We start from the raw sequence: 23,584 nt of genomic DNA, 5'->3' as shown, positions 1-23,584 counted from the left end.
GGCTGGCTGTGTTACTGATGTTCTACCAGCAGGAGGCGGTAAGGTGGAACGTGTGTGACGCTCGTGTGTCTTTATCAGAATGAGGACAATAAGACGATGAGCCCTCCACCCTTAACGTTACATCGATGCGATGCTTGGTGACATTTTGCTCCATCCGAGCTGTACTGGGCCCAATAAACAACTCAGTCGATGTGAGTTCTCTATTTATTGAACCATTAGTTGGTTTTAGTTATTGAGTAAATGACAATACAATTAGAGGTTAGAATTGTGTCTTGTGATTGCTTTCTGCTTTTAGAACGACTCATACATGAGTTGAAGGGTGAAGTAGCATCCTGATACAGTACCAGAACTCGTCTCCGCGAAGGCAGCGCGCGCCTATCTGCGTGCGCCTCATGGAGTAGAGGGGAGGGGGGTGGGGGGTGGGGGGCGAGAAGCACTGTTAAAGTACTTCACACCCCCCGCCCCCGTTGCCTCTCCATTCCTCAGCCTCTTTGTCCGCGCACCATGGCGTCCCGCCGGTACGCGGCCCGCAGCTCGTCCGCCGTCCAGAGCGAGCCGGAGGGGGGAGCCGCTCCGCGGGGTCCCTACGGTGAGTACCCGGTCTATTAGCAGCAGCTACCGTTACCGTAATGCATGGACAACAAGCACAACACGTAAACCCATGGTAAAGTAGGCTGGGGAAATGCTTTTCTACTTTTTCTTAGTAAATATATAAGTTATTTATATGAGGGGCTTTTCTGCTTCAACATGATGTGCTTCGATGTAGTACTACTATATAATCCATTGTGTTCATATATATTTATGAACACAATGGATATATAGTAGTACTACATTGAAGTATTTAACGAAGCACATCATGTTGAAGCAGAAAAGCCCCTCCTAGATTAGACATGTGTGTGTCATACCATCGAGATTTTGCAAAAACACTATATTTTGTTTGCATAATGGGTAAACCCACAAAATGCCAGCAGCAGAGGAAAGGAAGTGTCAAAGCCAAGGATGCTTCCTCCCCTCGAGTTGTCCCTGTGAGGTCATCAGTGGTTGGTTGACAACCACGCTTTGGCTGTCGCTATCTTGTGTTTTTGGGAGGATATAAGTAGAACACAGCGTTGTACTTACATTGGATCCAGTGGTAATAAGGTAAGTTTGTCATTGACCACTATACAATAAAACGCCTTCAATCGCGAGAGAGAATACAGGTGTAAGACACTTGTGGCCTGGGCTGGATTCAAATTGTCAAAAGGTTGACCTCCTAGCGTCTATTCCAAAGCACTATTCTTTGACCTCTGTGGATACCAACATGGGGTCAAGGAAAGGACATTAGGATAATTCATGAGGATTTAGGCAAGGACAAAAGTCTGCAACATAAATGAGTTATGCTAACGGTTACTCACATGACTGCGTTTCTCGGTCAGTATTATTCCTCGTGAACAGCCCAATGATTCATCACTATTGTAATATTGAAATATTGCTGCCGCAAGGACTTTTGGGAGGGAATTATCTCCTTTCCTTTGGTAAAGGATGGTTCAGTGATTCCTATGCTAAAGGAGCTAAGTAGGGAAGCGTTGAAGCTCCTTTCCTTAGCATTAGAGAATTTAAACATCTCTTTTCATGGCAACCACTTACACTACTTCACTTCATTTCACTCAGTTAGGAAGCTTCCTAAGCAAAAAGGACTATTCCAATCCAGCATTACTGTTTGGTGTGAATCATGGCTTGTTCATTTCTATGAAAGTTACTCAGTGGTGTGTCAAGCAAACGTTTAAAATTGATACAACTGGCCTCTTGCGTCAATCTTCTGGATCTTTTGGGCCCATAGCGATAGGGGAATACCTAGGGATTCGCTACCCGGGCATCTGGTAACCTTTTGGGTTGTCTGCTTTACATAAGGCTAAAGGAAAAACATTTCTTTCTCTCGTCGACAGAGTTTTTTTTCCAAAAGTACGTCTGTATTTTTGGGACCCGTGGCATCATGGGATAGACGTGGAAATTGTAAAATTACCGCTTGGCCATTACAAAGTCTAATTTTCTGGAATTTAATTTTTCTATATGGAATTTCTAGTAGCAATTTCCATTTTGAATTCCTAAAACAATATAGACCAATTCATAACTGGCGGGTATATCAGATCAATGTGATATTTTTGGTAAATTATTCATATTCACTAAGGTTCAAAACACCATAACAATTAATATCAAAGGGCTACTAAACTCCATTGTTAGAAAGCGTAACTTTACCTCGTCGATGTAAACATGTTTCATTCAAACCGTGGTGTCGGTGCTTTGTTCTGAGCAGCCCGGGGCTATTCTGGTCAGCAGCCGGATTAATTAAGATTAGCTGAGTATTACTGTGCACTAATACCATCAGCTGACCTCAGGTCTGTTTGTTCTAACAAGAAGGCTTCTTACTTCAATTAATTACATTTTTAGAGCCGGGACTTTAACGTGTTAATTAAGATTAATTAATTACAAAAAAATAACACATTAAACATTTTTTTACACTTATCTTTTGCACCGCGGAACGTTTCTCACTGGATGAGTTTTACGGAGGACCGATTATACTGGAGCACCAACTAGCGTTCATGACTTCAGACAACAACAAACCACAGTGAACATGAACGAAGAAGCTGACGAGACCGTGTCGGGTGGCCCCGTGAATGGGAAATCTTCTTATAATAAACACACGGATGGAAGCGTCGATAAGAGCGTGGTTGTGTGCAAGCTATGCAACAAGGAATTCACATCGAGCCTCAAGTATCACCTCAACGCAACACAATTAGCAGCTAGCATGGACGTACAAGGACCCACACCCAACCCACACTGCACCAGATGACTGGTTTAAGGACCAGGGTAACTAAGACCACGTCTGAAAAAATAACCAACGGCCTGGCTCACTGGATTGCACTCGACTGTGGACCCCTTGGAGTGGTAGACGATAAGGGCCTGCAAAATGTACTACAGCCAAAGCCAAAGCGACTTACATTGCATTGTAACCCATGGCTTACATTTTGCCTGGGGAGCAATTAGGGGTTGGGTGTCTTGCTTTGGGACACTTCGACACGGCACATGGAACAGCCGGGATTCAACCCGCCAACCTTGCAGCTCCCAGCGCATCACACTACTCCATGCGCCACCATTGCCGCCGTATCTATGAAGTATGATGGATCATTTGCATATCGCCATCTTCAATAACATTCAGCGTCTCCGGGAAGGGAGGAAAGAGAGAATAAATTAGAATCTCATTTAAGTGTTCAGCTGTAAACCTCAGCTGTCCAAATAGTCTCATAGCACCACACATCCCATAATGCAATGTGCTTGCACATCCAAAGAAACTGTTGTCACCAATTATGCTGCAGTGTTCCATTAGATTGAGATGTGGGAAGATATTATTTAGTCTCAATGCAGAAAGCACAGGACCAAAGCATGTATATCCACATACATAATAAACCACCAAATGACACGAAAAACCACAATCAAACACAAATACACTATTAGACAAATCCAATTTTTAAACTATATAAATAAACCAACAATTTGTGAGAGAATTAAATGAATTCTAAAACTGCATTATCATGCAACATTATTTCACTATTGCATTATAACTGATACATTTTATTTGAACCCCGAGACAGTAACTATATTTCTGTAGTTTTAAAGCCCGACTTTCTGCATGACCAACAACATGAAGACAGAGGCTTTAGCTGTTTAAACAACCAAGCTGAAAATACTTTTACTAAATCCTCAGCACCTGTTCACTATCTTGCTTCGCTTCTTTTGTTCTTCCAGGAGAACCGCACAAGTTTGATCCTTCCTTCAGAGGTCCAGTCCGCAGAAGGTAACTCCACTTTGAATTAAAAGCTGCAGCAATGCCTTATTATTTATATTTCGTTCTGAAGTATCAATGTATCTATGAATATACCATGAAGGTCCACACTTGCCAACCAATATTGTGTCTTCCTCTCCGGGATCCATCCTTATTGTGGTGCAGCGGTCTGTGTGTCTCTGGAGCCTGGTGCTCCTGGTAGGGTTACCCTTGGCAAAGTGGTCCCAGGCGAGGGGCCAGACTAAGAATGGTTCAAAAGACGGATGAGGGAAGGGGATACCCGGCCTGAGAAAAGCCCGGAGGGTTAGGGGGTGGAGGGCTCCACAGTGAGTTCCTGGTGGCCGGGGGCTTGTCGCAGGCGACCGGCCACCCGCCTGAAGTAGTGACGCGGCACGCCAGAACTCAAACTTCCATGAGCTCATCATCTGTGGGTGTGCTGCTGCAAGGTTGGCAGTAACAGTGGGGGGGTCTAGACGGACCACACCCGGGCAGCAGATGCTGGCTCTGGGGACGTGGAATGTCTCTCTGGGAAGGAAGGAGGAGTTTAAGTTATACAGTGTGCGGGTCGATACATGTGTCCTTCTGTTGTTTTAGAGTTGCTTCTCTGAATGTCGCCATGTTTCCATCATCCGAAAGGCAGGTCACATGACCTGAAGGAACCTTCCGATTAGTGGTAATTTAATTGACGAAAACTAAAAAAAACTAAGACAAGACTAAAATGAGACGAAAACGGATCTTAAATAATAAGAAGTAAATCGATTGAGTGTAACAATCGATTCTAACTTTCGTTAGTGAGACAAGTCACAATACCTTTTTCCCCTAAATTTGCATGCACCTAACAGACAAAGTACGCCCCCGTATGGTGGTTATTAAGTGTCATGACGACATCATCCATGGACCCAAACCGCTTGGTCACTGTGGGGGCAGCGGTGATTCTTGTCACCGATACGGACCGCGACAACTATCATGCGGACCTGGCTGCTCCGTTTCTGGTGACGGTAGCCAGCGTTTTGAGACACGCGCACTTCAACCAGTTCACATGCCACACCTTGAGAAGACGTGTTAAACCGCCTCGGCCACCGTACGTTTGTTACTAAGCAACAAAGAACGCGTGAGCACGTGTGACAGGTGGAGGACAGACAAGGGAAAAAACCAAATGGAATGAAACCAAAAAATAAAGAGAAAAAGAGCGAAAAGACTGTTCAATAAAAAGTGGGGGTCCAGTTGAGAATGGCTGGTTCATGATCCAGCCCAAAAAAGAATGTATTGCACCGATTGTAGGACGTTAAGGGGTCTCTCTTGTTGGGACAAGCAATTTCACAGTGGAAACATTAAAGGACCATGAGGTTTCCGTGGGACATGTCAAAAGCCACACAAAGACAACAAAGAGTTGGGTTTAGGTCCCTGGTTCTCATGAAGTTTACACCCTTTGTTAAATTGCCTTGTAAATAAATGCTTTTCTACTTCTTAAAAGCCAAATCCTTTCATGTAATGATCTTTCACATGTCATTTATATTAGCTCACACAACACTTGTTCCTGGCCCCTCTGTCAAATTTTAGAACCCATTGTGGCCCGCCAGTCAAAAAGTTTATCCCCCCCCTGCTATAGACCCATCCTAGGAGGCATATCTAATGAACAACTACTGTACTGCTAGACTATTATGCAGTTGTACAACACAGGGGGTCCCTGGGCCTTAGAAGGGAAGAAAAGGAGTTTAATATGGCTATTAAATGTGACTAAAACTATAGACTAAAATGTAATTAGATTTTGTCGACGAAAACTAGACTAAAACTGTCACGGTTTGGTTCTCCTTCCTATTTTATTTTGTAGTTTCATGTCTCTTGTGTCTCTGGGTAACTTCACTTCCTGTCTTGTCCTGTGATTGCCTGATTGTTTCCACCTGTGTCCAATCACCTGCACCTCCCTTGTGTATTTTAGCACTGTGTGCCTGGTGTCCCCTGTCGCTCCATTGTCTACGTTACATGCTGTGGTTTGTGTATGTCTGCCTCAACCTGCACCAGCAGCGCCCCTTGACAAAAACTAAGAAGCATTAAAATGACTAAATGTGACTAAAATTAACATGCGTTTTTAGACTAAATCAAAAATGAACACTGCTTCCGATCATATTGTAACATGTGACATGTTCTGTGAGCGAGGTTGCACACTAAGTTTGTCTTTAATGGACATTTTTTTCTCCTATTCATTACTTTACTACTACTTTAACCAGTACTTTTACACTTTTACTTAAAAGCAAAAAGCGTTAAAAGCTTGAGTTGATACTTTAACTTCTAGTATCTATACTTCTAATGAATGTGAATACTTTGGACACCTCTGGTGGCAGTATATGTAGTATATGTTCTCTTCACGGTTACTTATCATGCCTCATGATGACCTTCAACAAGAGTAAAAGTTTAAAACAATTATTAGTATAGTATGTCATGTCACTTGATTCCAAAAGTGACAGTAGAATAAAGTGCAGTTGTTCACAGCTTGTTCCTTCCTTGTTTTCTCAGATGCTGTACTGATATCTTATGTTGTTTGATCTTCATCGTTGTCGTCTTCTCGTATGCGGCCCTGGGGATAGTGGGTGAGTGAGTCTACACACCCAAACACACACCTTCACAGACACACAGTGAGCGTGGGGAAAAGTCTCTTCAATCAGTGTCTTCAATCAGCTCCAACGTGTTCTTCTCTGTAGTTTGGAATTTAATACACTGTTTATATTTAGGAAGTTCGTGGCTCAGATGTCCTTTGTTAAAGTCCCCAAGGACAATAACCAAGGAGTTCGGGTTGGTCCCCTCCATACGCCGAACAAAACTAACAGTGCTTCTGTACACTGCAACCTGTCAGTGTGTTCCTAATTTATAAATTTACATCCTCACTGTTTTTGGCACCTCAACACTTCAATTCTCGTTGCAAAAACACAAAGATGTTAAAAGCCAAAATGCAAAAATGGGGTGCTTCAAAACGGTAGCTCACAAACCACTGTGACATCACATGTACTTCAGCTTCTCAGCTGCAGCTTTTTGTTCTATCAACAATGTGGTCAAAGAACTGGGACCTGGACCCACTGCAGTTCACACAGAGAGCCAACAGGTGTGTAGAACTCTCATACCAGGCATCCTAAAGCAACCACTGCCCGATCACATCGAGTGGTTGGGAGGAGGAGAGGAAAGGAGAGACATTGGGAAAAGAGAGGGGAGTAAAAAAAGAGATGAAGAGTGGGAGACGGCACCCTGCTGTGAGACACAGTGCTGTGTAAGAAGACCATCGGCCCCGATCTTGGGCCCGGTCTTTGAATGGCGACCCGAGACATCCTCAACATCCTCTTCCCCATCCTCATCATCGAGAACAACAAGTTCATTATTAAGCAGCTCCTCCTCGTCGTTCTCCTCATCCTGGGCTACTTGCGTGCGGTTCCCCCCCCCCCCCCCCCCCCCCGCTGCCGGAGCTGCGCCAGCGCATCCCTACCAGCGGCGCATGGCTGTCCCTCTTTGAAGCAATGGATGAGATCATCTTCACTCCCGTCATCTTTCAGTGTCAGTCCACAAACTTTGAAGGACTTTCGGATTATGTCCTTGTCCCAGGCAGTGACTACCCAGTTCAGGAGCAGGTGGTGGGCAGGGGCTCTCATGTTACCTCCAGCAGTATATTCTTTATCTGAGTTGAAAACGATGTATGGCTTAAGTTTGGTACCATCGGCCTTGGCAGCCAGGATCACTGTGAGATGGCTCTTCTCATGCCCTGTAGTTGCACCGTTGTGGACGACAGCATATCGAACCAGAATGCTGTTTCCATGGCAATTATGTCTCTCTCCATAATATTTTTGGAGGCGATTACTTTTCCCACGTAGTCCATGTAGGAAACCAGCTTTTCAACCACCTGGTCTGAGTCTTTCTGAGACACCGTTGTACGTCTCCTGACTGAAAACCCATTGCGCTCCAGAAATCTCTGGATCCACGAAGCTACAGTCTGCACTGTCACTCACGGAGGGAAATGTTTCCAAAGCTTTATTTTGTATCATCTCTCTAGTTACCCTAGAATGCCTATCGCGGACAGAAAAAATCCCTTCGACCAGGCTGGTCTCCGTATCCAGGCTGACCTTTTTCCTACCTCCACCTGCTAGCCGGGCTCTGTTCTTTTTGGTCGCATTGAATTCATTCTTCTGCTTCTTCCAATATCGAATTTGTTTTGGATCTATATTAAACTCCTTCGCTGCCTTTTCTCCTGAAATGTTCTTCTGCGAACTTTAAAACCTTCTCTTTGAATTGTATATCGAATTTTCGCCTAGCCGGGGTAAGGACTGCCCGTGACCTCACAATATATCTACATGAGATGTTGATTGACAAGTGATTGGAAGCCACTTTCCACAGATGCTAGTTCCTTGGTTAAGAGAGGATGGTAAATGTATCTCACCCACTACTAGCATAGTACAACTTGTGGTGACAGGTGATCAAACGATATGCATCAGCTCCTTTTCAAAAAATAATGATTGTACAAAAATATGTACAATCAGATATATATAAAATGTAACAAGAGCAGAGAGAATAGGAACAATATACAAATAAAATATAGAATAAATATTGTAAATAGCACAAATTCTTCAAAACACATTAAAGAGAATCTAACTGTTTCACTATTGCACGAAGAACAGAAAAGACAAACTAAATCTAAAACCTGACGTTTCTGGCCTTCCTTGATGCAAAATCATCAATAATGTCTTGAAATCTGCTCCCCTATTGAATGATTGATGCTGATGACACCAAGGCCAGTGAGCCGTTTCTGGGACATGGTTGACCTAAGGCAGGACTTGATCAACTTCAGTTTGGAAAAGCTCCTCTCTGCTTGAGCCACAGTGACTGGCAGAGTAAGTGCAATCCAAAAGTTGGGTAGATCTCTGATAGATCCTTGTCATGCACAAAAGTGATGAGCTCAAGGAGGCTCATGGTCTTTGATCAGAGGGCTACGGTGGCCCTGAAGTGCAAAGCAACATTACAAAGAATGAAACACTTTTACAAAGGACAGATTCTTCACGGAAAGGGAATGTACCAAATGCTGGAAGTGACGGAAGTGTTGAGCGCGGTGTTTTCATTGGTTGTGGAGTTTATGGCGACAAAGACGTTCATTGGAGGGATGTTTTGCCCGTTTTGAACAGCCTAACGCGGTTTTGCTTTACGTGTGGTCGGTGTTTGGAGTTTGGAGGACGCGGACCAGACGGAAACACCAGACATACTGCATCATTGCGTTCAATATTTTAACGAGGGTCACTCGTACGCTGTAACCGTGGACATGGTGTCAAGTCTACACGGTGTAAACATCAGCTTAAGGACTCTTAAAAGTAAACTGAACGAAGCCGGGTTGTACCGCAGAAAGGTTTAATCCTCGCCAAACGCCGGTGTTACGTGCCCACTGGTTTTTGAACCTACTGGTTTGGCTACGCGTGCGTGTTTGTTTGTTTTGCCCCGACAGCGGCACATGTTGTCCAAACATTATCCACATGAGGTGAAGAGCATACGGTGTTGACTATTTGTCAAAGACGCCTGTATGCATTGAGTGAGGAGCAGGGTGAATAGGATGAAACAACAATAAGCTGTTGGTTGATGTCTCCTTTCTGAACCATCAGAGCCGACACACATTCCAGTTGGTAGTTGCATTTCATTGATTTTGTTTTTATGGACCTATAGTAGCAGAGGGGAGTTGCTGTTTGTACCAAGTGGACAGATATAACACACTGCTCCTTTAAAATCTTTTTGTAGTGTATATTTGTTGTTATTTTAGCTGAGATATAATGCTTAAGAACAACACTGTGTGTGCTGTAATGTGCCGTAACAATGAGTTAGACCAATAATAATAATAATAATACTAATGACTTTATGGTGGTGTACAGATCCAAACTGATAAACATATTGTCCAAATATTTATAGACCTGACTGTATATACGATATGTATATAGCATACAGCAGTGCTATAGCATTGTTTAATTAACCGCAAAAGCTATTTCAATGCACGTTAATGGAGCTTTTGTTGAACTAGCATTGTATTAAGGCTTCTGTGTGTGTGTGTGTGTGTGTGTGTGTGTGTGTGTGTGTGTGTGTGTGTGTGTGTGTGTTGCATCCAGCCTGGCTACATGGGGACCCCAGGAAGGTGCTGTACCCAACCGACAGCTCTGGCCACTTCTGTGGTCAGAAGGAGACGTCCAATGTGTGAGTCCCTATAGTACTGTTCACACACAGGTCCATTCACACCCTGCAGTCTCCCACATGACCACATGTCTGCAGTGCCTTGTGGGTAACACTCTACCTCCGATTAGTCTGGTGACATGCAGGGTTCCAACCCAAAGCAGCTCATGTGAGGGGGAGAGAAAGAGCTGCTATAATTACTACTGATACTACTACTGCTACTGGTACTAATACTACCAGTAGCAGTATTTACAACAGTAGTAGTATCTATACTACTGCTACTTCTACCTATACTGCTACAACTAATATAATATAATATTAATTAAAGCTAAAAGCGGGAGTTTTTTTTTCAAATGCTGATAATCCAGAAATGAGAAAAGCCACAAAGGTTAGCTAGCTAAAGACAGAGATTGTCTGTGAATATATTCAATATGTAGTATATCTTTGTGCTAATATTGCATTTTTGAGTATCTCAGCCGTGTCTTACATCGGTTAAAGATGGCGACTGTGTATTTGTAAGGATGAAAGACTTTGTGCTAAAATGTTACACAGCAAGAAAACAACATCTTTTAAAAAGGGGGCTACTTGTCGTGTTGATCAATATTTTCAATTAAATTAAATTCCATATTAGACTTGCTAGCTGTCTGTGCACTGAGCACTTAATATAAATCATGCCAAGCTTTGTCCCATTTGACACTGCTCATCTGTCTCAGAAGATTCAGGGGGACGAGTCAATGAGACAAAGACCCCATAAAGCGCTGAACCTTCAGGGTTAATACTTTTTAATAGTTTAATACTCTGATTTGAACACCTTTCAGGCTCTTTCCTAATGAGCTGAGAGGTGATGTTGACTAGTGTTTTATCTTTTGGTCTCAAAATTGTTACGATGACTAAATGACATGTTCAATGAAAATATTAAATATTATTGGATGTGTTTTTTTCTTCCATAGGATATTAATCCTTGATGTTTTACATTTATACATTTTATTGCGACAGTCTGAACACACGTGTGCCGTCCTCTTCGTTTACCTTTTTTTTGACAAAAAACTTTCTGTTACTTTCTGGAAACTATAAAACAAGCAGATGGTGCACACGGTGTATTCTGTACTTCTGGGCTTTAACATGTAGACCTCTCTCCCTTTGCAGGAGGAAACCCATCCTTTTCTATTTCAACATCTTGAAATGTGCCAACCCAGCTATTCTCATCAACCTGCAGTGCCCCACAACACAGGTGCTCCCTTTACCATTACTGACGCACACCTGGTGCAGGAGCACATTGAATTAAATGTGACAGCGTCACATTTAATTCAATATATGTGATAATGTGACGCTCCCTGCTAGCCTCTGGGTTTGGTAAAAGAGGGATCCAGATGTCCATGAACAGCAGACTGACAGATTCCTCTTTCTTCCAGATGTGTGTGTCTAAGTGCCCGGACAGGTTTGCCACCTACACGGAGATGCAGCTTCAACACAAACTCGGAACGAGTCACTGGGAATATTACAGACAGTTCTGCAAGCCTGGCTTTAATAACCCTGACAAGGTAGCAACCCTGACCTATAGAAGCCCAGCTGTACATTTCTACTGTCAACCTCTATTGTGGCTACTAATAGCTTACATGAATGGTCGATGTAGATAATAAACACATACAAGTAGATCTTCTAAATGGACGGAGGACGTTTTCCTTCCTGGCCAGCTGCAAAACGCTTTAATGGCCCCACTGAAGTGTGATGTTACCATAACAACCAACAACAATCGCCATCCTCTTTTGTACTAACCAAATAACCAAGACAAATTGTTCAATTCCCCTTTACTCCCAAATTACTTTCATCCTTTATTATATACTGCTGTCATTCTATTTGATTCATTTTATTTTGAAATAGCCCAAAACACAAATGATCTGGTAATGCCTCTTCAATGACTTCAATGACTTTGAATGCAACATCCTGTGTCCTTAAAACCTCACATCGGCACAGGAACAACTCCATGGGGAAAATAAGGAAAGAAACCTTAGGGAGAACGTCAGAGGAGGATCCCTCTATCAGGATGGCACAGAAGGAACAATGTAAAAGATCCATCCATCTTCAACCGCTTATCTGGGGTCGGGTCGCGGGGGCAACAGCTCCAGCAGGGGGCCCCAGACTTCCCTTTCCCATTTACCAGCTCTGACTGGGGGATCCCAAGGCGTCCCCAGGCCAGTGCAGAGATATCATCTGTCCACCTGGTCCTGGGTCTTCCTCGGGCCTCTTCCCAGCTGGACGTGCCTGGAACACGGCGTCCAGGGGGCATCCTACCAGATGCCCAAATGTAAAAGATGTACAATACATTCAATTCCTCTAACAGAAATGATTACATTGATCCAAAGCGACTTATAATAAGTGCATTTCAACCATAAGGATACGAACAAGTAAAATGTCATCAAATAAGCCGATTTACAACTTGCTATAGATGATTCAAACATTGCGAGTAGTAAGCAGGAGTGTATTCTAACCTTCTGTCACTGTTGTTTCTCCAGCCAGTGTCTCAGGTTCTCCGAGATGAGGACTGTCCCTCCATGATTGTCCCCAGTAGACCATGTGAGTATGAGACCCGGCTCCCAAACCTACTGAAAATGAAACTACTTTTGTCAATGCTCCTGAATGATGGATTTCCAAGAACAAAATAATAGCGAAATGATGTCAAAGGCCTAATTATATAAATCTCACTTGATTAAAAAAATAGATGAAGTGGATAATCAGCTCAAATGTTTTTGCCTCATGATGTAAATACAGCCTCAGAGACGGACTGCTTACGGTGTGTGTGTGTGTGTGTGTGTGTGCCAGTCCTCCAGAGATGTCTGCCAGACTTCATCACTCAGAATGGAACCGTGACCGTAGCGAACAGAACCAGCTTTAAAGACGCTCTGGAAATGGCTCGCAGTGTAACTGAACTCCAACATGCTGCCAAGTACTTCAACTTCTACTACTTATTGTTTTACCACTTTTCCCTCCCCAAGACAGAAGAGTGTGTGGGGCCACTAACCTCGTCTTAGGTCCAGGTCCAGTCACTGTCCTCCTCTCCCTCTCCTCCATGCAGGGGCATAACGGGACTAGTGGACACGAAGGAGCTGAGCATGAAGGTCATGGAGGACTATGCCAAGTCATGGCCGTGGATTCTTCTGTAACTACACACACAACAAACTGCACACACAGAAAAGCTACAACACAACTCTCCACCAAACAATCCGTGCCTCACTAATCTGTCACAACTTAAAGGGTAACTTTGGTCATTTCTCCACCTGGGACCGTTCACCGTTGTGATGGTGATTTTGTACATGATATTTTTAATTGGCTCATAATATAATAATAATAAGCACTTTAATTGGAGAATAAATGGATTATTGTTTTTAATTGATTCTTTGTGAAGAACCTCAGTTTGCACATGTCGATGTAGTCACCTAATGGCTTGTGAGCGACCTTTAGGAGTGGTGAGACGTGTGAGGGTGTGACCCTGTGTGTCGTGGCAGAGGGCTGCTGCTGTCCTTGGCTGTCAGTCTGCTCTTCATCCTGCTGCTGAGGTTCACAGCTGGCTTGCTGCTGTGGACCACCATCACCACCGTCATACTGCTGCTGGCATACGGTGCGTACGTTGTGTCAGGGTGATTCGCGTCCCGCTGCTGCCTTGAGCAGAACCTCACGGGCTGCCTGTGTGTGTGCAGGTGTGTGGCTGTGCTCCGTGGAGCTGTCTCAGCTCAGGCACAGGCCGGGCTCCAATGTGGCCATCGTAGAGGTGGGGCTGCAGACTGACCTGCAGGTCTATCTGCAGCTCACACAGACATGGATCATACTACGTAAGTCTGTCGGCGTGGTGACATTTCGTTAAAGCAGATTTCCTTCCATTGCCAACTTTATGTGTACGACTTTGCCCCCTCTGAACGTTACCCCTTATATTGGATTCTTCATTCATCATTCATTTCCTTCTACACACTGTTGATTTGTCATTGCCTCTTTATTCTGAGGATTTGGAAAAATGTGTCTTTCTTCCCTTTGAAGCAAACAAAGCGACATTGAATTTGACCGAATGCAATGGAAACTCAAGAGGACAAAGTAGAAAGCTACATTTGAACATCTTAAACGATCCAACCAGCTCAGCACTGAACACATGGAGCATTGACTCTTCTGTTTGTTTCTCTCGTCAGTGGTGTCTCTGGTGGTGGCAGAAGCTTCCATCTTGTTGATGTTGATCTTCTTGAGAAGAAGGGTGCAGGTGGCCATTGCTATGCTCAGAGAGGCCAGCAAGTATGAGCTCTAAAGCCCAAATTCTGATACTAGAAAAAGGAAAAGGGGAATCGTAATTGCTCTCTTGTTGCAGAGCCATCGGTCACATGATGTCCACACTCTTCTTTCCAGTCATCACCTTTCTCCTGTTGACTGTGTGCTTCTTCTACTGGGCGGTAACTGCGGTGTATCCTTCCCAGAGAGCAACAACGTTAGCTTCTCGTAGTTCAGAGTTAAATGGACAGGAAATGCCATTTGTACTCCATCATCTTTAACTGGCCCTCTGTTGGACCAGCCACCTAGCATCCTCAGGCCAAGCCGTCTACAAAGTCATGTCTCCTGAAGTCGGCTGCCTCCATGCCAACAGCACTTGCAACCCAGAGGTATGGTCATACAGAAGGATCCCTATAGTGGGGTCAGGGATGCTCACCTGCCAGCTGTTAGCTCTGTTAGCCAAACACACATTTTGCTGCCCATGGTACCATGTAACAGCTAGCTAGCTAGATTTCTACTGACATAAGAAGATGTGGTTTGTTGTAGTTGGGCTCGCTATTTGCTAAGCAGATGTTACACATAGAAGCAGGCAGTTTTCTTGCCTTAAAGTGCAAATAAAGAGCAAAATACATGTTCATTTGTTAACTTTACATTGTAGGTTTCAAACAACGGTCATGAAAAGCAAAGGCATCTCCCGGTCGAGACGATAACTCCTCTGTTCTTGCTCTCTCTTCTCTGTCAGACCTTCAACACGAGCAACACGTCCCAATCCGCGTTGTGTCTGGGTTCTCAGTGTCTGTTCGCCTTCTACGGCGGGGAGACGGCCTTCCACCGCTACCTCTTCCTGCTGCAGCTGTCCAACCTTCTGGTCTTCCTCTGGCTGGTCAACTTCCACCTGGCCCTGGAGCAGTGCACCCTGGCTGGGACGTTTGCCAGCTACTACTGGGCCAGGAGGAAGCCTCAGGACATCCCGCCGTGTCCACTTCTTTCATCGTTCAGCAGGGCAATCAGGTCAGGACCGGGTGTGTGTAGGGTTCAAATGAAGAAACTCTTAGACAAACACAGGACACCGTGGATCAAAAGGGTTTAACGCCTGTCTGAGCTCCCCACTTTAAGGGGCTGAACCGAGCCAAAACAAACAAATGTATGAATGCTTCATACGGTTAGAAAAGTTGGACCACAATCTGTAACTCATTTCCTCAGCGACGCAAGGAGCTACAGGAATGTACCGAAACTACGCTGAAGTGATATTAGCTAATACCCTTGAGTGTCATTTTACATCCCGCCCATTTGGGCTTCTGAGTGGCTACGGTAACTGTCAATCATTTCCGCGTAGATTTACTTGTGTCCAATAGGATCAGACGATTAAAAAAAGTGGTTGAAACAGGCGAAATTGGCGAACCACAGGCGGAGTGAGGAAAACATCCACATGGTGTTCTTGGTGTGAGGCCTTCCCAGAAGCCTCCTCTAGTGCAGTTATCCTCTCTCCATCAACGGGAATCTGCACACACACCGTTCCATCACAGAGATGTGCTTTTAGCCTGGTATCTCCATGTTTTAGAGAGGGCTCTTTTTCATTTTATTCCAGGCCATTCCCCATTTTTGTGTGTTGTATTGATTGCATTTCTTTATTACATAGTTTCACAATCATAGCTGCACACTGGTATTACACTGAATGCATTTAATTAATATAATAAGCTACAGTAGCAACGTACTAAGCTCCTGTTCTGTCCATCTCCAGGTATCACACAGGGTCTTTGGCTTTTGGAGCTCTAATTCTCTCAGTTGCCCAACTGGTACGGATCCTACTGGAATACCTTGAGCAGAAACTAAGAGGTTTACCAGCAAGCACAGCAGCTCACATTTATGTGGTTTGGCTTCCCGTTACTATAATTGCTGTCTGTCACAATAATGATGTCGTAAATGTGTATCCCTGTAGGTGTGGACAACAGCCTTTCCAGGTTCATGCTGCACTGTCTGCAGTGTTGTTTCTGGTGTTTGGAGAAAGTAATACGCTACATGAACCATAACGCTTACATCATGGTGAGTTGGTTAATGATGATATGTAATAAGAAGTGATTATAGATATCTACAGAAAATTAACAAAAACAGTAAATCTCGCACACTGGGGGGGGATTCAGACCCTTCAGTCAGGAACTCTTTACATTGACTGCAAACGTCAGGAGTTTTCCTCCTTCACTGTGGCCGCTGTTAAATGCCCCCTCAGGCCACGTGACCCCTGAGTGGATCACCAACATGGAGCTGAAACAGCCAGACTCGCTGCTCATTGGACCTCAGAGCAAAGAACTGCCCAAATACACGCAGCATATAACGTGCAGCACCAGGCACAAAAACACACACAGCGCTTCATACGCGAGTTCATGCGCTAAAGAAAGGAGCTTCAGTGCTTCCTGACGCTGTGAGGGATGAGTGGTGTCTCTTCTTCACCAGGTGGCGATTTATGGCAAGAACTTCTGTACCTCGGCCAGAGAAGCCTTCTTCCTGCTGATGAGGAATGTGGTCAGGTGAGGCTTCTTTTTCCTTCTCTCAGGTTTATTGTTTGCACCAATTTTACAAAATGGCTGTAGTCTAGTAGACGCTGTTTGTGGTGATCAAACCAGTGGACAGTGGGACGCTGTTCAGACGAGTGTGTCCCCACAGGGTCGCCGTTCTGGACAGAGTAACAGACTTCCTGTTGTTTATGGGCAAAGTGCTGATAGCCGGAGGAGTTGGTAAGTGACAAAGCAAGAACGAAGCCTGGAGGCCTTTACACACACAACAAATGCAAAATAGTCACAAACAGATGTTTTGAAAGGGGACCTTTCATACCAGCAGCTGGCAGGATGCTGTTGACCCAGAGCAGGTTCTTTGTTGAGTTTCCTTCTGGGGAAATGTTCCCTCTGGTTAACAGTTTTAAAGCCCAGTGCTTTTATCGTGGCGGTTAAGAGCAGAAAGAGTGGAAAGGACGCTGTGTGTGCCTTGTGATTATATCCCTTCACACAGCAACATGGTTTGATGTCTCTATTTTTATTCTTGAGTAAAAGCTAGGAAAAAAAGCAGTTGCTGTTTTGCTGTGTAATATTCAACGCCTCTATGAAAGAAAGATTTTTAAAAAACAACAGTTTGAAAAAGAATATTGGTGTGTGAATGAATCACATAAAAAACAGGTTGTGTTGTGTAAATATCAACATTTCCTATTCAGAAAAATCTAAAGCAGAGTATAGAGATTAGATATGTAGACGGTGTGTGTGTGTGTGTGTTTTTTCCAGGTGCGGTTGCTTACCTCTTCTTAACGAGGAAGATCCCCGTTATCCAGGAGGAAGCTCCCAATCTCCACTACTATTGGGTCCCCCTGCTGGTCAGAGGCTCACATAACAAACAAACACACACACACACACACACACACACACACACACACACACACACACACACACACACACACACACACACACACACACACACACACACACACACACACACACACACACACACACACACACAGCCTTCATCTGCCCCTGAGAGACATCTGGTCATTATCCACAGGGATATAAGGAAATATAAAGAGTGCCTTTGATAACAACTACATGAAGTTGAAGTGTTTGTACTCCGACCTCAGACGGTGGTGATGGGTGCCTACCTGATCGCTCACGGTTTCTTCAGCGTCTATGCCATGTGTGTCGACACGCTCTTCCTCTGCTTCTGTGAGTAAACAGCGTCATCCCTTTTCTTTGTACCAACCACAGCGTGTGGATCATGGAAGGCACACACACAGTGCTGTGTTGTCATGGATAGCTAACTTTGCTCAGATGAAACAGGTCCCAGTACCTCAGGACCCAGTGTTCAAACTGGGCAAATGAACTCAAGCGTCCTTGGACCAGACTTAATTGCTAGCTTGACTCCTGTAGTCTTCAATCACATCACACTAACTTACCTCTCTTGTCTCTATTTCCCATCCACACACCTCCATTTGATCATTGTCTCCATCCTGGACTTTCTCCCACTGGGTCCTACCCGTCCCTCCACTTGTTCATCCTTCCATCTATTGATCCAACCAGGTGATGACTTGGAGAGACATGATGGTAGCTCAGAGAAACCTTTCCTCATGTCACCAGAGCTGCATAGAATTCTTGGAAAATCCAGTCCGTTGCATTGATAACCGATCCTCCTGCATGAGCAGGTGGTCTGGTTGGTCGTCATCCAACAGTCAAAGATTGGGTCAACGGTGGAGATCAGAGGGCCGCTGGTGAAATGACACTAACGCGTCAATCAGAAGGGAGGATCTTTGCAACAATAAGGAAGCTGCTGGATTCAGGAGCTTCTACTCTGCTAAACACAAAAATATCTGCAATGTTTCAAAAAATCACCTCTCCCTTCCCCCGATACACCCCCTGATCATTTTTATAAGCTTCATGGAATTTTTGCACGTGTTTTTTTTTTATTTTAAACTTGCTTCAAAGATGATAAAATGTTCACATCTTGATAAAAAAAAGAAGTGTCTTTGTCTTGAGTGCTTTCTTTTGTCTTGCAATAAGAGATAAAATGGATCTGTACAATAGGAGCGTCACACTTTGGGTTTCCAAAGATACCCAATGAATGTTTGATTTGTTTAAGCAGACAAAGCCTAAAACGTATTTATCAACTCATTTTAAATGAGCAGCCATGTCAAAAGGATGAGGAACGACAACCATGTCACAGCTGTAATGAACATCAGCATTTGGTAAACTGCATCTAGTGATCTGCATTCGAACATCTTCAGAGCAGTCCCAATAGTTCGTAAAGTGGACAAATCCATGATGAAGTCATCCTTTATATGATATTCAGTGTACACTAGTTTCATCTGGGATGATGTGGCAATGGTGCAGTGGTTCTGCGTTGGTGTGCAGGGCATCCTTCCCCTCAATGGTGCAGTGGTTCTGCGTTGGTGTGCAGGGCATCCTTCCCCTCATTGGGGCAGTGGACAGACTGATGGGACGTCACCGATTGGTTGGAGTCCAGCGATCGGCCTGAAGCCATCTGGATTTGTAGACTAAGTGAACGAAAACAACCATATTTGGACCTGTGAATCTCGGTGTAGCCCCGCCCTGCAGCGTCCTCAAAAGAGGGGATTATCTCATTGGCCGAATACAACCAGAGGACACGCCCCCCCGTGGACAGTGGAGGGGATGCAGCTTAACTCACTTCTGCATTGGCATCGACCACGTCACTGAATATTGTGCATCTTGCTTTCCATCTCTGAGGCGAGGTACTAAATACATTTCTATTTATCTTCTTACATGAAGAGACTTGACGTGTTAAGCTTTGGTACAAACTTAGACAATATTACAGTGAGTAAAAAAGTATAGTTTGAATATACAAATCACAGCCTCCGCATGAACAAGAACACCTTCGTGTTGCTTTAGGCCGCCTCCAAAACAGATTGAGACTAATCTGTTTCTTTAAAAAGTTCTCTTTATAATGATCAGATCATCAACGTGTGGAGTGGTTGTTATCAGCGTGTGTTTAGCACCGTTAGCTTAACTGTCGCCCTGTGGAGGTTGTGAGTATTTCCACATTATTTATGGATATGCACCATGAACATCGTCAATAATAGTGAATCATCCAACCTTGGTTTTGGACAGAGGGGCCTCTCCATTAAGACTCAAGACTCATTACAGTTCAGTCATTCTTTTTGGGTTTGGGCAAATTGCTGAAAGAACACAATAAAATAAGCACAAAGGTTCATCCCAACAACGCGTCGCCTTCGGCGCCTCGGAAGATTCGGGGTTCTTAATCCAGCCTCAGTATTCCAAGTACTCAAGACTCCCCGCGATGCACACAAGCTCAGTCTGGGTCGCTGCTGCTGCCCGGAGAGGCTGCAGGACCGAGGAGGGCCGAGTACTTCAGAGGGACGTCCAGACCCACCACAGGACCCACAACACTGAGCCACGACAGCACGTAGTTCACCGGTCTGCGCACGCACACACACACACACACACACACACACACACACACAGGTAAAGATCCATTTGTCACCTTAGGTTTCCATCAAACGCCCAGCGGTTGTGTCCTACCTGTGTTGTTCATGAGCCGCCTGCAGCACGGGTCTCATGACCTCCTCTGTCCTGCAGGGGTGGAGCATGAAGAAGGGCTGACCCAGCAGAGGATGCTCCTGACACAGACACACAGGGGGGGCGTCAGTGGAGCTCTGTGGGGGGGGGGGGGGGGGGCAGGTAAGACACATGTCCTGGTCTTACCTGCAGGCTGATGGTGTTTAGGGGGCTGCTTTGAAGCCGGAGCCTGTAGTTGGGATGGACGGAGCTCCACATCCCCTCCAGTGACAGGCTCCTCCCCTCTGGCGTGATGGCATGTAAAGAACAAGATGACGCAACGCTGACACGGAGGAAAATACTGCACATGCTTTACAAAAGAAACCGACGGACACTACTGTCGGATGAGTAGAATAAAAAGTGTTTTTGTGTTTGTAGCAGCTGTGGTGTTTTGCTTGTACTTTGAGAATGTTGTATACTTATTCAGAACCGCTTGCACATGCTGCAACAAGTCGTCTCTACAAACAGAATACTTGTTGGTTTGGACTACAATGGGATGGAATCAGTCATCTCTACTTTACAGTTTCTCTCTTGGTGGTTCAAGAGCTAACCTCTTACCATCCACCTGCTCACTGGGGGGTAAGGGATTGGATTTGAATAATGGTATCAAGAGGTGTGATTATTTGAGGGGTCTCTGAGACTGAAAACAGAAGTATGAGACATTTTCCATAGGGGCCTCCAAAAGGGTCAAATGATGTGTCCGTGAAAGCTACTGTGTTAAAAGTTAAGAGTCAGAAGGTTTCATGATGATAAAATAAACGTATTGCTCGGTCAAGCTGCTGAATAATGATATACAGCAGGGTCATGTTGATCACATGATCAGGGTGGTGGCTTTTCAGGTCTGTGGGCTTCATACTGTCTGGCGGCATAGTGCCCGTAAAGCCCAGAGACAGATATGCCTCGTCATATTGCCATACCTTTACCTTTTGTTTGTGTCGTTGTTGGTGGCCACGTCACCTGTTACAGGTGTGCCATGTAATTCACACTTTATACCCGGCACTTATCACTGTTGGTTTCTGTTGATGAAGTTGTGCCCCCAAATTTGCAGCCAAGTAAGAAACAATCAAACCACTCGGAGCAACAGTTTCAGCATTCAACACACCATAAACATCATGTCGCACAGTGTGTGTGTGTGTGTGTGTGTGTGTGTGTCTCACCCTGCGTGAAGGCTCTGAAGTAGAGCACAGGAGCAGCATAGCTGCAGGAGTGCAGGATGTGATACTCGTACTGAAGGACCTGGCTGCTGCCTCCAGACACCACGCAGACCCCGTCATCCTCTTCCTCGTCCTCTTCCTCTGTGACCCCGCGGAGGCTGTGGGTACCAGCTGGCGCTGTAGGAGCTGACTGGAGGAAGCAGCATGGAACACTAAAGGCTCGTTTGAATACCACTGAAGCAAAGGTGGAGAAAGGATAAAAGCTCCTCTCTACCTCTCCTTCCTCCCCTCCCTGCTGATCAGGACAGGGCGGACCAGAGGCGCGCGGCTCCGAGTCTGGACCGGATCCTTCCGGGTCGATGGAGACCGACCTGACAGCGGTCTTCCTCAGGTAGCCCTCCTCCGATCCCTGCAGCCCGGGTCACAAGGCACGTTAACCACGCCGAGGGGCCCCGTGTGCGGCGTGAGAAGAGTCCAGAACGCCTCACCTGGACGGGCTCCCAGCTCCAGCCGTCTCCCAGCTGCTTGGACATCTGCAAGAGGAGGAGACAGCAGCGCCGGAAGTCCTCCTCATCCAGCGCGCAGCAGCTCATCTGGCTGACAGGACAGAAGCCTTCTGATCATCTGCTTCACTCCAAAGCAGGCATTTTGTTTTGTAATCGGTTTATTTCGAAACGTTTCTCTCATTCGCGCTGAGAGCTTCTGAACTGTGGTGAAAAGTAAGCATGAAGAAGCAGAACTAGAAGTAGCTCTGAATGAAGCCCTCGAACCTCTACTACCGACGGGAGTACGAGAGGACCGAGGACACCGTCCTGTTCACATGAGGTTCCGACCTAAAGGCAGGCTGTGTCCTCCTGAACCGGACCAGACTCACTACTATGCATATATATGTATATGTATATATACAGTCTCATTAACCGCTTCGACGGGCACCGGAAAGCAGCGGTACCAGCGACGCTTTACTTCCGGGTTTTCTGACCACGTGACTACCGCCGTCAATCTATCTATTGACTATCAATATCATTTAACAACTTCATAACAAACGGGTTGAATACGCATACAAGCTTTCTAAATGTTAAGAAAGATATATTTTAAATAAAGGTTTCAATAAATGTACCTCGAAACTGCGTTAGTCGTTTCCCTGTCATGTGTCACTACAGCCGCCAGATGGCAGCACATGTCTCGGTAGAGCTGTGAAGGCCTACTGTATATACTGTATGCACAATAAGGAAATCATTACAATTAGGACGTTACCATCCACTAAACACTGATACATCTCAATGAATGACTCAATAAATCCTGATAATTGGACCACAATCAATCCTACAAGTAAAATATTATCAATTATAATAAACCTTTGGTTTGAGTCATGCGTTATAATAATATATGACTTCTGTGGTAACATATACAGAAATAAAAAATCCTTTCCTTTATTTTCTTTACATGAGCGAGTGGTGATTTGCTGTTTATTCATTGTGTTTATAACTGAATAAATGGGTCAATGAGTATGATAGGAAAAAACCTTGTTTCAACATAACTTTTATAGAAAATGTACTCAAAACCAGAAACACATCCTAGAAATGTACTCGACATTATGTTTTAATTACCTTTTTTGTTTGCTGCTGTTACGTCCCCCAGCTGTGGTGCTACAAGAGTGTGTGTGTGTGGGTGAGTGTGTGTTGATTTGCAGATGAGCCACACCTGAGCGGAGCCTGTGTCAGGGCTACAAGAGGCTCCCTGGACCATCTGCATGGGGGGGGGGGAACCCCGCGAGAGCAACAATCAAGGTTGCCGTTCAGCCGCCAACCCGGCAGCGAAGAACGTCCCGCACCCATCCATCTGTTTTGAGTAAACTAGTAAACTTCTGTTAATATGTATGAGTAATAATAAAATACCCCTAGTTAAGTGTTGATACGAGCTGATTTGTGTGCGTCTCTCCTTTATGTTAAGCTGCTAATAACCATGTACCCATTATGAAGAAAATAAATTCCATTAGGTTTATAAAGAACATGACGCGTAGGAGCAAAACGTGCATGTTGGATTTGAGGGTTGACCCCCCCTTTACACTTTGATAGTCAGTGGTCATCACACTTTAA

General features: G+C 44.8%; 2 protein-coding genes across 4 annotated transcripts; one reads left to right on the top strand and one right to left on the bottom strand.

Annotated features, from left to right (window-relative positions):
- The first annotated feature begins 465 nt into the window (after positions 1 to 465).
- On the top strand, positions 466 to 18,822 carry LOC119209272 (choline transporter-like protein 5-A). Its single transcript, XM_037458470.2, has 22 exons — positions 466 to 589; positions 3,784 to 3,832; positions 6,335 to 6,408; positions 9,940 to 10,024; positions 11,147 to 11,231; positions 11,413 to 11,541; positions 12,514 to 12,574; positions 12,821 to 12,944; positions 13,074 to 13,157; positions 13,504 to 13,616; positions 13,696 to 13,827; positions 14,176 to 14,275; positions 14,349 to 14,441; positions 14,550 to 14,637; positions 14,991 to 15,259; positions 15,990 to 16,084; positions 16,188 to 16,291; positions 16,700 to 16,773; positions 16,910 to 16,980; positions 17,518 to 17,606; positions 17,865 to 17,949; positions 18,304 to 18,822. The coding sequence occupies exons 1-22, from the start codon at positions 505 to 507 to the stop codon at positions 18,399 to 18,401; spliced, it is 2,187 nt and encodes a 728-aa protein (XP_037314367.2). The 5' UTR covers positions 466 to 504; the 3' UTR covers positions 18,402 to 18,822.
- A 900-nt stretch (positions 18,823 to 19,722) lies between these two features.
- Positions 19,723 to 23,175, bottom strand: atg10 (ATG10 autophagy related 10 homolog (S. cerevisiae)). Of its 3 annotated transcripts, XM_037458511.2 has the most exons (8): positions 23,096 to 23,175; positions 22,606 to 22,701; positions 21,977 to 22,085; positions 21,763 to 21,897; positions 21,492 to 21,678; positions 20,482 to 20,579; positions 20,299 to 20,396; positions 19,723 to 20,195 (listed from the first exon to the last, which is right to left on the bottom strand). In XM_037458511.2, the coding sequence occupies exons 2-8, from the start codon at positions 22,665 to 22,667 to the stop codon at positions 20,069 to 20,071; spliced, it is 816 nt and encodes a 271-aa protein (XP_037314408.2). In that variant the 5' UTR covers positions 22,668 to 22,701; positions 23,096 to 23,175; the 3' UTR covers positions 19,723 to 20,068. The 3 variants fall into 3 exon arrangements, with proteins under 3 accessions (XP_037314408.2, XP_037314409.2, XP_037314412.2); XM_037458512.2 differs by lacking the exon at positions 23,096 to 23,175 and having other exon boundaries at positions 22,606 to 22,786; XM_037458515.2 differs by lacking the exon at positions 23,096 to 23,175 and having other exon boundaries at positions 21,977 to 22,081; positions 22,606 to 22,698.
- Positions 23,176 to 23,584: the final 409 nt, after the last annotated feature.

Source organism: Pungitius pungitius, chromosome 15, assembly GCF_949316345.1.
Source record: "Pungitius pungitius chromosome 15, fPunPun2.1, whole genome shotgun sequence".
In the NCBI taxonomy this organism is placed as follows: Eukaryota; Metazoa; Chordata; class Actinopteri; order Perciformes; family Gasterosteidae; genus Pungitius; species Pungitius pungitius.
This window is presented reverse-complemented; position numbering and strand designations above follow the sequence as displayed.